Source organism: Rattus norvegicus, chromosome X, assembly GCF_021556685.1.
Source record: "Rattus norvegicus strain SHRSP/BbbUtx chromosome X, alternate assembly SHRSP_T2T, whole genome shotgun sequence".
Taxonomy (NCBI): domain Eukaryota; kingdom Metazoa; phylum Chordata; class Mammalia; order Rodentia; family Muridae; genus Rattus; species Rattus norvegicus.
In genome coordinates, this window is record NC_141554.1 from 159,009,999 (window position 1) to 159,026,191 (window position 16,193).

A 16,193-nucleotide genomic window follows, 5' to 3' on the forward strand; every position below is an offset into this window, starting at 1 on the left:
GTAAAGCCCAACTTAAGGAGGCAAGCTATACCCTAGAAGAAGCAAGAAACTAATTGTCTTGGCAACAAAACAAAGAGAATGAAAGCACACAAACATAACCTCACATCCAAATATGAATATAACGGGAAGCAATAATCACTATTCCTTAATATTTCTCAACATCAATGGCCTCAACTCCCCAATAAAAAGACATAGATTAACAAACTGGATACGCAACAAGGACCCTGCATTCTGCTGCCTACAGGAAACACACCTCAGAGACAAAGACAGACATTACCTCAGAGTGAAAGGCTGGAAAACAATTTTCCAAGCAAATGGTCAGAAGAAGCAAGCTGGAGTAGCCATTCTAATATCAAATAAAATCAATTTTCAACTAAAAGTCATCAAAAAAGATAAGGAAGGACACTTCATATTCATCAAAGGAAAAATCCACCAAGATGAACTCTCAATCCTAAATATCTATGCCCCAAATACAAGGGCACCTACATACGTAAAAGAAACCTTACTAAAGCTCAAAACACACATTGCACCTCACACAATAGTAGTGGGAGATTTCAACACCCCACTCTCATCAATGGACAGATCATGGAAACAGAAATTAAACAGAGATGTAGACAGACTAAGAGAAGTCATGAGCCAAATGGACTTAACGGATGTTTATAGAACATTCTATCCTAAAGCAAAAGGATATACCTTCTTCTCAGCTCCTCATGGTACTTTCTCCAAAATTGACCATATAATTGGTCAAAAAACGGGCCTCAACAGGTACAGAAAGATAGAAATAATCCTATGCGTGCTATCGGACCACCACGGCCTAAAACTGGTCTTCAATAACAATAAGGGAAGAATGCCCACAGATACGTGGAAATTGAACAATGCTCTACTCAATGATAACCTGGTCAAGGAAGAAATAAAGAAAGAAATTAAAGACTTTTTAGAATTTAATGAAAATGAAGGTCCAACCTACCCAAACTTATGGGACACAATGAAAGCTGTGCTAAGAGGAAAACTCATAGCGCTGAGTGCCTGCAGAAAGAAACAGGAAAGAGCATATGTCAGCAGCTTGACAGCACACCTAAAAGCTCTAGAACAAAAAGAAGCAAATACACCCAGGAGGAGTAGAAGGCAGGAAATAATCAAACTCAGAGCTGAAATCAACCAAGTAGAAACAAAAAGGACCATAGAAAGAATCAACAGAACCAAAAGTTGGTTCTTTGAGAAAATCAACAAGATAGATAAACCCTTAGCCAGACTAACGAGAGGACACAGAGAGTGCAGCCAAATTAACAAAATCAGAAATGAAAAGGGAGACATAACAACAGATTCAGAGGAAATTCAAAAAATCATCAGATCTTACTATAAACACCTATATTCAACAAAACTTGAAAATCTGCAGGAAATGGACAATTTTCTAGACAGATACCAGGTACCGAAGTTAAATCAGGAACAGATAAACCAGTTAAACAACCCCATAACTCCGAAGGAAATAGAAGCAGTCATTAAAGGTCTCCCAACCAAAAAGAGCCCAGGTCCAGACGGGTTTAGTGCAGAATTCTATCAAACCTTCATAGAAGACCTCATACCAATATTATCCAAACTATGCCACAAAATTGAAACAGATGGATCACTACCGAATACCTTCTACAAAGCCACAATTACTCTTATACCTAAACCACACAAAGACCCAACAAAGAAAGAGAACTTCAGACCAATTTCCCTTATGAATATCGACGCAAAAATACTCAACAAAATTCTGGCAAACCGAATCCAAGAGCACATCAAAACAATCATCCACCATGACCAAGTAGGCTTCATCCCAGGCATGCAGGGATGGTTTAATATACGGAAAACCATCAACGTGATCCATTATATCAACAAACTGAAAGAACAAAACCACATGATCATTTCATTAGATGCTGAGAAAGCATTTGACAAAATTCAACACCCCTTCATGATAAAAGTCCTGGAAAGAATAGGAATTCAAGGCCCATACCTGAACATAGTAAAAGCCATATACAGCAAACCAGTTGCTAACATTAAATAAATGGAGAGAAACTTGAAGCAATCCCACTAAAATCAGGGACTAGACAAGGCTGCCCACTCTCTCCCTACTTATTCAATATAGTTCTTGAAGTTCTAGCCAGAGCAATCAGACAACAAAAGGAGGTCAAGGGGATACAGATCGGAAAAGAAGAAGTCAAAATATCACTATTTGCAGATGATATGATAGTATATTTAAGTGATCCCAAAAGTTCCACCAGAGAACTACTAAAGTTGATAAACAACTTCAGCAAAGTGGCTGGGTATAAAATTAACTCAAATAAATCAGTTGCCTTCCTCTATACAAAAGAGAAACAAGCCGAGAAAGAAATTAGGGAAACGACACCCTTCATAATAGACCCAAATAATATAAAGTACCTCGGTGTGACTTTAACCAAGCAAGTAAAAGATCTGTACAATAAGAACTTCAAGACACTGAAGAAGGAAATTGAAGAAGACGTCAGAAGGTGGAAAGATCTCCCATGCTCATGGATTGGCAGGATTAATATAGTAAAAATGGCCATTTTACCAAAAGCAATCTACAGATTCAATGCAATCCCCATCAAAATACCAATCCAATTCTTCAAAGAGTTAGACAGAACAATTTGCAAATTCATCTGGAATAACAAAAAACCCAGGATAGCTAAAGCTATCCTCAACGAGAAAAGGACTTCAGGGGGAATCACTATCCCTGAACTCAAGCAGTATTATAGAGCAATAGTGATAAAAACTGCATGGTATTGGTACAGAGACAGACAGATAGCCCAATGGAATAGAATTGAAGACCCAGAAATGAACCCACACACCTATGGTCACTTGATTTTTGACAGAGGAGCCAAAACCATCCAATGGAAAAAAGATAGCATTTTCAGCAAATGGTGCTGGTTCAACTGGAGGTCAACATGTAGAAGAATGCAGATCGATCCATGCTTATCACCCTGTACAAAGCTTAAGTCCAAGTGGATCAAGGACCTCCACATCAAACCAGACACACTCAAACTAATAGAAGAAAAACTAGGGAAGCATCTGGAACACATGGGCACTGGAAAAAATTTCCTAAACAAAACACCAATGGCTTACGCTCTAAGATCAAGAATCGACAAATGGGATCTCATAAAACTGCAAAGCTTCTGTAAGGCAAAGGACACTGTGGTTAGGACAAAACGGCAACCAACAGATTGGGAAAAGATCTTTACCAATCCTACAACAGATAGAGGCCTTATATCCAAAATATACAAAGAACTCAAGAAGTTAGACCGCAGGGAAACAAATAACCCTATTAAAAAATGGGGTTCAGAGCTAAACAAAGAATTCACAGCTGAGGAATGCCGAATGGCTGAGAAACACTTAAAGAAATGTTCAACATCTTTAGTCATAAGGGAAATGCAAATCAAAACAACCCTGAGATTTCACCTCACACCAGTGAGAATGGCTAAGATCAAAAACTCAGGGGACAGCAGATGCTGGCGAGGATGTGGAGAAAGAGGAACACTCCTCCATTGTTGGTGGGATTGCAGACTGGTACAACCATTCTGGAAATCAGTCTGGAGGATCCTCAGAAAATTGGACATTGAACTGCCTGAGGATCCAGCTATACCTCTCTTGGGCATATACCCAAAAGATGCCCCAACATATAAAAAGGACACGTGCTCCACTATGTTCATCGCAGCCTTATTTATAATAGCCCGAAGCTGGAAAGAACCCAGATGCCCTTCAACAGAGGAATGGATACAGAAAATGTGGTACATCTACACAATGGAATATTACTCAGCTATCAAAAAAAATGACTATATGAAATTCCTAGACAAATGGATGGAACTGGAAAATATCATCCTGAGTGAGATAACCCAATCACAGATAAACACACATGGTATGCACTCTTCGATAAGTGGCTATTAGCCCAAATGCTTGAATTACCCTAGATGCCTAGAACAAATGAAACTCAAGACGGATGATCAAAATGTGAATGGTTCACTCCTTCTTTAAAAGGGGAACAAGAATACCCTTGGCAGGGAAGAGAGAGGCAACGATTAAAACAGAGACTGAAGGAACACCCATTCAGAGCCTGCCCCACATGTGGCCCATACATATACAGCCACCCAATTAGACAAGATGGATGAAGCAAAGAAGTGCAGACCGACAGGAGCCGGATGTAGATCGCTCCTGAGAGACACAGCCAGAATACAGCAAATACAGAGGCGAATGCCAGCAGCAAACCACTGAACTGAGAATAGGACCCCCGTTGAAGGAATCAGAGAACAAACTGAAAGAGCTTGAAGGGGCTCGAGACCCCATATGTACAACAATGCCAAGCAACCAGAGCTTCCAGAGACTAAGCCACTACCTAAAGACTATACATGGACTGACCCTGGACTCTGACCTCATAGGTAGCAATGAATATCCTAGTAAGAGCACCAGTGGAAGGGGAAGCCCTGGGTCCTGCTAAGACTGAACCCCCAGTGAACTAGACTGGTGGGGGGAGGGCGGCAATGGGGGGAGGGTTGGGAGGGGAACACCCATAAGGAAGGGGAGGGGGGAGGGGGATGTTTGCCCGGATACCGGGAAAGGGAATAACACTCGAAATGTATATAAGAAATACTCAAGTTAATAAAAAAAAAGAAAAAATGTAAATAAGAAATACTCAAGTTAATAAAAAAATTAAACCTAACCACCAAAGCTTATATTTAAAAAAAAAGAAATCAAGAGAAAAAAACAGAGGACAACATATTGATAATGTCCACAGACAACCCCAAATATGTATACTTGCATTTTTTTTTCATCTGAGTGCCTTGGGCACAAAATCCTTTATATCACCTAATACATATTAAATAGAGCCAAGAAGCCCTATTCTTAAGCGTCAAATGGTTTAACATTGTGTAAAGACTTCCCCTCAGTTAACTGTTCATCTTTCAAATGCCACCGCTTTCTATCCTCACTGTTCACTGCTATTGAACTAATTATATCTAGGGGACATTGAAGCTCTGTAAGGGTAGTGCTGGTACTTATGTTCTTAACTGATGTATTTCTGGTGCCTTTCCAAATGTCTTGTGTAGTTCATGTTCAGTGAACTTTTATGGAAAACTGACCAGTGATTTTTGGGATTATATTCTGTTAAAGTGTATCAATGTATCAAACTTAGGGTCCATATATACTTAGAGATACTGTGTATTACATGAAGTAAATTAAAAAATTAACTTTTAAATTCTCATTTAAAACAAAAGTCCCAGTATGACAGACAGATGGATGTTAGTTCCCTTATGTTACTAATACTTTTAAATTTTATTTTAATTGAAAACAGAAGTTTTCAAAAATATTCTGGTTATGGTTGCCCTTCCCAGTCTTCATAGAGACTGCAGAACATAGAGACTGTGCAGGTCACCAAGACCGGAAGTAGCTAACCAGCCACAGTGAAATTCCATGAATAAAATTAACTGAATCATCTTTCATGTGAAAACACTGGCATGGATTAATCTCAATCATAAAGAAGCTTCCCTCACTCCTAGCTTCTTTTCCACCTAAATTGCTATGTTCAATCATTTAACCAACTTGGCAAACCCAAAGCTTCCTAACCATTGGCCAAATTGCACTGGAGACAATTGAATTAAAATGTCATTCATAGGCAAATGGATGGAACTAGAAAATATCATATTGAGTGAGGTAACCCAATCACAGAAAAACACACATGGTTTGCACTCACTGATAAGTGGATATTAGCCCAAATGCTCGAATTACCCTAGATGCACAGAAAACATGAAACTCAAGACAGATGAACAAAATGTGAATGCTTCACTCCTTCTTTAAAAGGGGAACAAGAATACCCTTGGGAGGGAATAGGGAAGCAAAGTTTAGAACAGAGGCAGAAGAAACGTCCATTCAGAACCTGCCCCACATGTGGCCCATACATATACAGCCATCCAACTAGACAAGATGGGTGAAGCAAAGAAGGGCAGGCTGACAGGAACCGAATGTAGATCGCTCCTGAGAGACACAGCCAGAATACAGCAAATACAGAGGCGAATGCCAGCAGCAAACCACTGAACTGAGAACAGGACCCCCATTGAAGGAATCAGAGAAAGAACTGGAAGAGCTTGAAGGGGCTCGAGACCCCATATGTACAACAATGCCAACCAACCAGAGCTTCCAGGGACTAAGCCACTACCTAAAGACTATACATGGACTGACCCTGGGCTCCAACCTCATAGGTAGCAATGAATATCCTAGTAAGAGCGCCAGTGGAAGGGGAGGCCCTTGGTCCTGCTAAGACTGAACCCCCAGTGAACTAGATTGTTGGGGGGAGGGCGGCAATGGGGGGAGGATGGAGAGGGGAACACCCATAAAGAAGGGGTGGGATTAGGGGGATGTTTGCCCGGAAACCGGGAAAAGGAATAACAGTCAAAATGTAAATAAGAAATACCCAAGTTAATAAAGATGAAAAAATAAATAAATAGCAAATAAATAAAATACAATAAAATAAAAGTCATCTCAAAGGGGTGGGGGAGGAGTTAGGGGGATGTTGGCCTGGAAACCAGGAAAGGGAATAACATTTGAAATGTAAATAAGAAACACCCAAGTTAATAAAGATGGGGGGAAAAACTAAAAAAAAAAGTCATCTAGTCTTTCCTGACTAGATGGACTGAAGAGGTCCTGGACAGAAGTTCTAGACCTTGCTTTCCCATGATTCCTTCTCATGTGCAGAGGGACCGGGTAAATCATGCAGGTCACATGGTGTACTCAGACATAACTCCCAGCCCTGTATCAGTACAGGGATTCTCTCTGCATATTTTGGATTTGTGGTTTGAAATAATTACATTTGCTACTCAAATGTCCTACCACTTAGACACTCCCAGTCTGATTCACCCTGCAATTTCCACCTCCAAAAGAGAATGCTGCGATCAGTTTCTTCTCCTCTCACCTGAAGACAGTCACAGCTCCCAAGGACATGACATTAGTTACCTGGCAGTTTCTCTCCCCAACTCCCAAGTTGCCTTGTGGTGTTCACTCCTGGAGAACCCTCTGCAGTCCTCTTCCTGTACTAGTGCTTGTGGTCTGAAAGGACTTTTCACCACCTTCCTCACAGGGCTGTAGTTCCTATACTCACCCGATCTATGTGAAAGCACGGATCTGTTTGTCCTATGACACACTGCTAACACTTGCAGCCTTATACAGGTCATATGTTTAATGAAAGTTTGGAGCATGGGAGCCCATTTACTATACTAATTTACTTAGGTTAGAATTTAATTAGTTAATCAGAATAAGAAACTAAAGATAATAAGGCAACTATTAACAATTATTTTTATTCTATTATTAACAATTTTATTCTGTTCATCCAGTTCCTCCCCATAGCACAGGAAATACCAATCCCAACACCATGGTGTCTTGTGACAGATTGCAGATCTGATGTAAAGCATCCCAACTTGTTTTACAAAGTAGTAATGCTTTTTCAACATGGATAAACAGCAGTAAGTGCATGACTAATACAAACTGGAAGCTTAAAACTCAGCCTAATGAGCCTTCTAGTAAATGTAGCAACAGTTTAGAATACTAAGAGGAAAAATCATCCCTGAGTCACCCAAACAGAACAGTGAGAGTGGGGTGGCTCACACTCTCCTCCCACCAGCTCTAGATTGAGGGTCTGCTGCTTAGATCACGGAACTACATAACTATCTGAATTGGGAACTGCAAGTGCACTATAATGTGTGCTGCTCAGAGCAGTAGTATCAGGGGCCAGGTTTTTTAGCCTATTCCCTCTCTTCCTCATCTCTCAAAGCCTCTGCATACCACACTGGGTATGATCTGGGATCACTCCCATTGATGCTGGTCAAAAAGGTCAATATTTTCATCTTGGTGGTTTCAGCATAGGCTCTTGGGCCCCAGAGGAACTCATAGGAAGGAGGGTGGCTTCCAGGCACCTGCCTGTACTCCAAGTACCCTTCTTGGACAAAATCATCAGTGATGAGCTTCCTGGGTTCTCCATATATAAAGTGTTCACTTCCTGCATACAAGCCTATGTTATTCAATACACCCCATACCATGTCTTCACGGATACAGTTGCCTTCCATGAATATTATGCTCAGTACCATGATCAGGAGGCCTGTCTTGGGTATGCCCTGAATATCAGTCATCATGCCATCATAAGTGAGCTCTAGGGCTATGGCAAGGATATAGGTGTGGCCAGCAGGATCTATTTCCTTTAATTCAAGGCCAAAGACTAGTTGCATGCACTCTGAGGCTTCTCTAAATATAACAGGAAAGTGATCCTGATAATTTTTAATTATATTACTTAGGATTTCTGCCTTGCTGACTGGCTCTTTCATAAGATACTTAAAGAGCAGATATTTCACCAACTCATCTACTTTGACATCTATCTCACCTGTAGACAATGAAGCACCACATAGCAGGGTCTGTGAGGAGCCTGGACTCTCCTCACCCTCAGGATCTGCACTGACCTGGCTACATGGAGAGGAAACCATGGCAGTGCAGGAAGAGAAAGCTCTAGAAGCAGCACAGCCCTCCTCTGAGTTGCCTGATGTTTGAGAATAGGAAGAAGAGGTAGAAGAGAAGGAAAAAGGGAAAGAAGAGGAAGAAGTAGAAGAGGATGAGGAATCTTCTTCTGTTGAAACTGCAACACTCATTTGGCCCTCTGTCTCATTTTGGCCCTCAGGCTGTCCCTCAACCATACATCTCCTACGCTTCCGAGGTCTAGGCATGATGATGACTCTAGTCTTGAACACCAGGCAGGAGCTTGATGATATAGACCCAGAGACCTAGGGGAAGAAGAGGACAGTAGAAGTATTGACAGTTACTCCACTGGAAATGCTCACAAAATGCTGATAACAGGATTTCTATTATGTGAACTCTAGAGCAACAAGGAGTCCTGTTTCCCTGTCAGGTCTGTCTCTTGAGAGACTGAGGGGAGTAGTGACAAGTTTCCTCAGACTGAAACTGGGCCAGAGTAGAGGCTTCAAGATTGCCAGAAGTGTGTATGAAGCTAAGCAAAGGGGGTCTACTGTGCTTCGGGTACATGTGACATATTCAAGGTGTGTGCCTCAGATTTATTCTAGACCCTACCTGGGCTTCCCCTGACGAAATAATCTCAGATCAAGACCCTTACATAGCTCCTGCGAGAGAGGATGAGGTACCCGACAGCCATAGACTATAAGGTCAATACTAAATCCTAATGCTAGACAGGGTCCTGAACTGCATTGTGAAGAGTTACCTGACTCTCAAGTTCCCTCTATGCCCACTGTGGGTTTTCCCTTCTTCTATCAGGGTCTGGACTCCACCCCATCTCCTGGTCTGAAGCAAACTCCTGGACCCCACCCTTCTGCTGGCCTGAGACAAATCCCTTGAACAAACTGCCCTCCTCTCTGAAAAGACAGTAAGGTGCCTTCATCTTGCATCTATTCAAGGCAACTGCAAAAGGTGCCTGAGTTAAATGTGTTCTGTAAGTAGGGAATGAGGGGCCTGCCCAACTTTCAGCTTGATGCTCTGGTTCCTCTGATGAGCTTAGGCCACACACCTTAAGCAAAGGTCCACTCTGCTGAGACAGAAGAAAGAGGAAGGGAGGAGAGGAGGGAATAGTTCCATATTTCATAGGGTCCCTGAAGCTGGCGGGAGAGTAGGTAGGGATTGAACCTCATCTGTATAGGTGACTTGACTCACTCAATTCTTACCTTGAGTCCTGGCTGATTTGAGAGACTCCCTCTGATGGCTTCAGTCACAGTTCCTTTAATCAGGGTCTTTAGATCTCTGAGACCAATGTCCTAGAAATAAAAAAAAAAGGGATCGGACAATCCTGCCCTGGAACATGGGAGTCACAGGAGATAAGCTTCTGTGGGCCCTGTCTGTGCTCTGAACTGGGGTTACTTTCAACTATCCCTTGGGGTTCACACCTACTCTGATGATAGATCATAGAACCCCTGCAAATAACCAAGATCTCATACTCAGATCAAGTCCCTCAATATCAAGAGATCATGAAAATAATCAGGAGGTTGAGCAGCTGCTCCATTGCTCCTATGCTGAATTGGGATCCCTGGAGATATCTACAGGGTTCAGACTAATCTCTGTTGTGTCCATTTAGTGCAGTGTCTTCATCTGACCTGTCCTTCCTGACAGGCTCTCGTTATACTACTACTCCTCTTCCCCAATATATCCTGCCTTCCCACCTGAATTAGTTTAATTAAACTTGTCATTTAGCTTCCCCAAGGGCTGGTCTCAGGACACAGCTAGACACCATAGTCCCTTCTTTCTGGGCTATAGAAACATGCAATCATCACAAGAGGTCCATGTCTGGGATCTGGCTCATCCTGAAACTCTTCCCTTTACTTGCCATCTGAAGATCTTACTACCAAGGTGTTCAAGTCCCTCAGATCTCCTATCCCCAATCTTGAGGCAGAAAAGAAACCCAGCCATAACAACCACACTTCAAGGTCACCTAGGCATTAGAACAAGGGCAAAACTTGTGTAGAGGATGATAGGTACTTTCAGATGTTGAGTTTTTACCATGTCTGCTCACCTTGATTACTAGACACCTTCTCTGGTAACCAGGCGTGGCCCTCTTTCCCTCCCCCCATCTCTCTCTCGTGATCCCACTCACTTAGTCTCAACTTCCTGAAAGACACAGAAGTTAAGATAGATCTGAATACCCCTGAAGTGCTTCTCAAAACTAGCAGAAGGATCAGGAGTCCACTCTTGTCTTGGGGATTCTGAAGGATTTCCTATTTAGTTCTCACAAGGCATCTGCTGGCCCTCACTTCTATCATTCAGATCCAGGCCACCATTGCTCCCCAACTTACACCTGGACATAGTCCATTGTCTTTCCAGGTTAGTCTGTACATATAATAGAAGCAGCTTTTACATATGTAGTATCAGGGCTTTCCTTTTTCCTCCTTCAGGGCCTGAGTACATTACCTCTACAGATCTGAGGCCTTCACCTCAGAACAAGGCCTGATCCTCCCTCATACCCTACAAGTTGAAGCAAAGGTGCACTACATCATTTTCTCACAGCTGAACGGAGTGTGAAGGTCTACCTAAGATCCGAAGTGCAAGGGACTATTTTCTGGAAGTGGGCCCCACTGGATGCCAGGTTGCATTAATTGAGCATCCTCTGTCCAGAAAATGTCTCAAAAGTACACCTTCTTCAATTTTAATGGGTATCTCCCCTCCAGGAACCTTACATCCACAAGTCCCCAGATGAGGAAGTAGAAGGGTGGAAAGTGCCCCATACTCAGTGCCTACTTGATGCCAATGCTAATCAAAGGGGTCCGGAAAGCCTGTAACCAGAAAGTGAACACTATAATACAAGCAACTCGCTTAAAAAGCACAAAGTCTTTTCATTGCTCTTCTCTAGGAACTTTACTAAAAGGATCCATGTCCCCACAGCCACTGATATGGATTTGGAAAAGTAGTGTGGTAGGGTAAGTCAGAACCTGGACCATGCTCAAAGCTCCAGGAACTCACTAAAATGACACCAAGTACTCCAGGTACCTGGTTGTGGATGCTAAAGGAGAGGAAACTTATTTCTGTACTTCACCCAGGTTTTTAGGACTATATAGTGGACACGGTTTGGCATAGTATCACAGCTTTTTGATCTGGGGTGGGACTTTTGCAACTCCCTGCCTAGCTAGTTCCCACTGTGACTGAAAGACATTGATGCTCCTTCTTTATTTGAAACTCCTTAGTGGCTCCTAGGTGCCGAGTTCTGTGAGAGGAGTACTTCTAGTGGATCCCAAATGAATTATTATTTGGGTACCCTTCAGATGAACTGAAGCTTCTGCAATTCCACTTACAACTCCCAAATATACTCTGAAAAGGACTTTGTCATCTGTGTTAAAGACCTCTAAACATCATTGTTCTATACTGCGCACAGTAACAGACTGGGAAGAGGACTCAAAAATACCACTGGCCCACTATTTAAAACAGTGTTCACCACAGGGGTGCAACTAACAGTTAGAGGTTCCCTGTACAAGGAGTGACGTTTCCCCAGGCCACTCTGCAGTCCAATCGGACGTTAACCTCGGGCAAGAGCAGGATTCTTACGGGGACGTCCAAGTGGCCCCACTTCATGCCATACTAACCAAATGGGTTAAACGGCATTGTTTGAGCACTGCCTATCCTGAAAGGGGCCTTTTACACCCACTTCACCTCAGCCAAAGCACTCACCTCAACACCAAAAGCATGGCAAAACGGCTTCCAGGGTCTTCACAAAATGGCGTCGAATGCTCAATGCCCCCCGGATACAAAAGGTTGGGGAGGGGCTCTTCTCCACAAATCAGCAACGAGGCAGCCTGTGATCCCCGTGAATCTCACAAAATGGCGCTGAACCCTCAATGTCCCCGGATGCAAGAGGATAGTGGGAAGAGACTCTTCCACAAGTCAGCACTGAGGCAGCCTCTGAATGCTGTGAATCTCACAAAATGGCTCTGAGACTCCCAGGCACCAGATATGGAAGCTTCGGGAGAGGCTCATTCCCACATGGTGGCCTAGGTTTTATGCTTGACCTCCAAAAAGACACAATGTAGCTTACACCAGTGTATCTGGGTACATCAGGGTAGCTTCTGAGACATACTCTTGGCTCCAGTCTGGATTCGGAAAGTCACATGGTCCACTCCTCTCTAGCAACCTCTGAAATCGTTCCTATGACAGTTTCCACCTAGAGGGAGAAGGGGCGCGTTTACATAAGGTGCCCCCTATTTGGTGCAGTCTAGCAGCACTATATGATGTTGTATCTTTATAATCAGCTCCCACAGTCCAGATTCTCGGGTCTTACTTTCTTCCCACAAACAATACTCCCTTCTTCCCCTCTGGGAACGTGCAAAGGTAACACCCCAAGAATGGAGGGGCTAAGGTCTCCTCGCAAGGGCCCCCCTCATGCCAGGTTAGCCTGACAGGTGAAATTACATGGCTTGGAGACCCTCTGACCTTGAAGGTTGCCTTTACAGTTCACCCTAAGCTCTCACTCAATTCCAAAGCTACCACATATATCCGAAAATGCTTTGAGTCCCCATAGTCCTCTGATGAGAATGCAAAACACTGGGAAAGAACACATTCTCAGAAGCCAGTCTGGATTTGGTTCTGGATCCTCAAAAGGATACTGTTGGAACATGGTCCAGGAATGGAGTTGTACAGTGAGAATTCTGAGTACTTGTGAGAAAACTCAAAGAAAGCAAGAGTCTTATGTCCTCACTTTCTTCAAAATATGTAATTGTTCTTGAAATGTGTTTTCAGGCTCCTCCCAAGTGCCACAGATAGGAATGTGTTTACTTTGGATGTTGTTATTCATACGACTCTATGAAAAATATGTTTTTGCCACATGTGTCTCGTCATTGTGATTGTACACTTTGCTCGGGTGACACTTCTTAATTCTCAGCATATAAACTGTCTGGTGCCATGAATAGAAATGGCTATTTCAAGAGACTTTATTTTGCCTCAATTTTAGGTTCTCCTTCCCAGGTTCCCATGGCCAAATAGAGCAGAAAACAGATACAATGTAGCTTGATTTTCTGGGCCTGTATATCTGGGGCAGGGCTTTTTTAATCTCTTTGAACTCAGCTTGACTCATTAAGTCTCCTCCTACTAGGAAATATCTGAAATGGCTGCTATGGACATAACAGTCACCTACAACCAAGGAGGAGGCTAAAGGGATAATTCTCACAAGTGGACTCTATTTGGTGCAGCTCAAAACACTATGCATCTCAGATTATCTGGAATGGATATTTCTACTACAGACTATAAGATCTTACTTTCACTCTGCAAATAATGTGTTTCCTCTTTTCCTCTGGGAATGTGTGAAGATGATACCCATCCAAGGTTTCCTGGAATAGATGAGGAAGGTATCCTTTCCTACTAGTGGACCCTCCTCGGTACTAGGCTGACCACAGAGATTAAGCTTCCTTTTATGGGGAACTTCTATTCTGAAAGTAGGCTCTCCACTCTACCCTATGCTCTGAATAGAATGAGACTCTTTCCTTCAGGAACTTCTAAAAAATAAATTGAAGTTCCCCAAGTTTCTGGACACAAATGTGGAATAGGGAGGTAGTGACTCATTCCTGCACATCAGCACTAAGGCAGCATCACCTATGCTTGAGGATCCTCACAAAATGGCTCTGACTTGCCTAAGTCTCTGGATGCAGACATCCAGAGACTTAGTAATAGACTCATTACTGACAGTTAGCAGTCTTTGGTGGAGGACCATCCACCCAAATTTCGTGTTTAACCCTGGGCACTGGATTGAAAACTGCACATTTTCTGTGTGGCTTCCATAATTCACCTTCAGCTCTCATCTTGTCTCTGAAACACACCAGGTTCTCTTCACTCTGGAACTCTCTAGAAATGGCTCCAAAGCACAGAATCTCAAGATGCAAGTGGAGTTGTAGGGTTATTATTAAGGGTGGGACCAAATTTGATGCCAGGTTTGCCACAGCAGAATAGGTACATTATTTGGGAACTGATTACTTGGACTAGAGCTTGTTTCCGGGTGAAGTCTGGCACTCTTCAATCTAGGAATCTCAAAACTGGATCTTATACAAAAGTTTCTTACAGACAAACTAGCTCATTCATGTGAGTCCCAGTCTAATGCCCATGCTGAATACAGGCGAGATTGTATTACGGTGTACCTCTCTGTGAAGTAGGGGCTTCCTCAAGCTCTCACTTTGACTCTGAACATATGCAAGCCCTCTGCACATTATAGACCTTAGAAACTGTTCCCATTCAAATAGTCCACATATGGAGGGGTGCTCATACCTACCTCTGACCCCATTGATTAAGGTATGGAAAACTTAGTAACAATTGGATTATTTGAGATCATTCTGTGTGTGTTGGGGACTCTTTTATCCCTGAAAGGACCCAGGCCTTCTGTGTTCCACAGATAGGGAATGACTTCAGATGAATCGCTCACTTTTCTAATTCTATGATGCCAAACTCAGTGTGTTACATATCTGAAAAAAAAGTGCCCAAAGCCATCCTGGCCTGACATCAGTGGTGGAACAGGGTGTTCTGAGTGATCCTTTGTATCCCCTCATTGTCTTCACCTGGGCTCCAGTTAAAACTTACACCCAGTACTCTATGAATTTTAGGCCCCATGGTCAAGACTCTCTTTCCCAGCACTCCCCTTCTACAGAAAAGGAAGTGTGTCTCATTCTTACTTGGCTGTGCCCTGTGCACACAGGACTGACCTAAGAGGAAGGACTGCATTTGTGGGGGATCTACTGTGTGTGGATGGGCTTCCTCAGTCTACCCTCAGCTTTAGTTTCTAAGACCCTCATTCTCCTCTCTTCCTGGAACCCAGCTGGACTCTATTCCAAAATACTAGACTTCAGAACCCTTTAAGGGCTCCCTGTACACCTACAGATTCAAATGTCTAACTCTGGGTCTGAATTCTTCTGCCTCCTGCATTGTAAAGTTTTCTCACCACCCATCAGTCTACTAGAAGAGACAGATAGATGCACCTGTCAAACCTGATTCTAACTACTCTTCCATGTTTGTTTACAGATGAATACCATGTGACCTGAATAAATCCAGTTAACACATTCTATTCTGTGGCCCATGCTAGTCCAGTCAGAGTGGACTCTGGACATTTCCAGACATGTCTTGGGTTTTTCAGGACAAATGTTGTCTTCCTCTTCAGATGTGAGGCATGGAAAGGAGACCCTGCACAACTATTACAGTGTTGTTTTATCACAGATGTTTTAATCTACTTCCCTGTTCCTTATTAAGCTGACTTCCTCACCAAGACCTTGGAATTCACCCCAAGAACTTGGTAAGGACTCTTCTTCCCTTCAATCATTCAAGTAGGAGCTAAACAACTTCTAAGAAAGCAGTTTAGTGAACATCCTTCACAATGTAGCTAGTTTACCTCTCTCTCCACACCAAACAATAGTGTTCTGTTTTCTTCACTGACAGGCCACAGTAACTCTCTAAAATTGTTTCATTTTCTGCATGTTCAGCTTCACTGGCAAAAGCAAACTCTATTCTTTTCCTCACTAGAGGAATGTTTTGGGTCATTTGACAATTGATCTGTGTCAGTATAGGGACTGAGAAAGGATGACAAATATACTAAGCAGAGAAACCATGGCTCAAAACTCTCAATCCCTGCCAATCTGACCTGAGCCTCAGTTCCATAAAACCCTCCAATTCTGACAGAAGATCCAATTATA

At 42.8% G+C, this 16,193-nt stretch overlaps 1 protein-coding gene across 1 annotated transcript; it reads right to left on the reverse strand.

The window, feature by feature from the left end:
• Positions 1–7,241: 7,241 nt before the first annotated feature.
• On the reverse strand, positions 7,242–12,488 carry Magea10 (MAGE family member A10). The gene is made up of 3 exons (NM_001408836.1): positions 12,202–12,488; positions 9,714–9,803; positions 7,242–8,804 (listed from the first exon to the last, which is right to left on the reverse strand). Exon 3 carries the CDS (start codon positions 8,745–8,747, stop codon positions 7,779–7,781), a length of 969 nt encoding a protein of 322 aa, NP_001395765.1. The 5' UTR covers positions 8,748–8,804; positions 9,714–9,803; positions 12,202–12,488; the 3' UTR covers positions 7,242–7,778.
• Positions 12,489–16,193: the final 3,705 nt, after the last annotated feature.

What these genes read in the sequence shown, in the direction of transcription:
- Magea10 (NM_001408836.1), bottom strand. Translation starts at nt 8,747, where the DNA reads ATGCCTAGACCTCGGAAGCGTAGGAGATGTATGGTTGAGGGACAGCCT.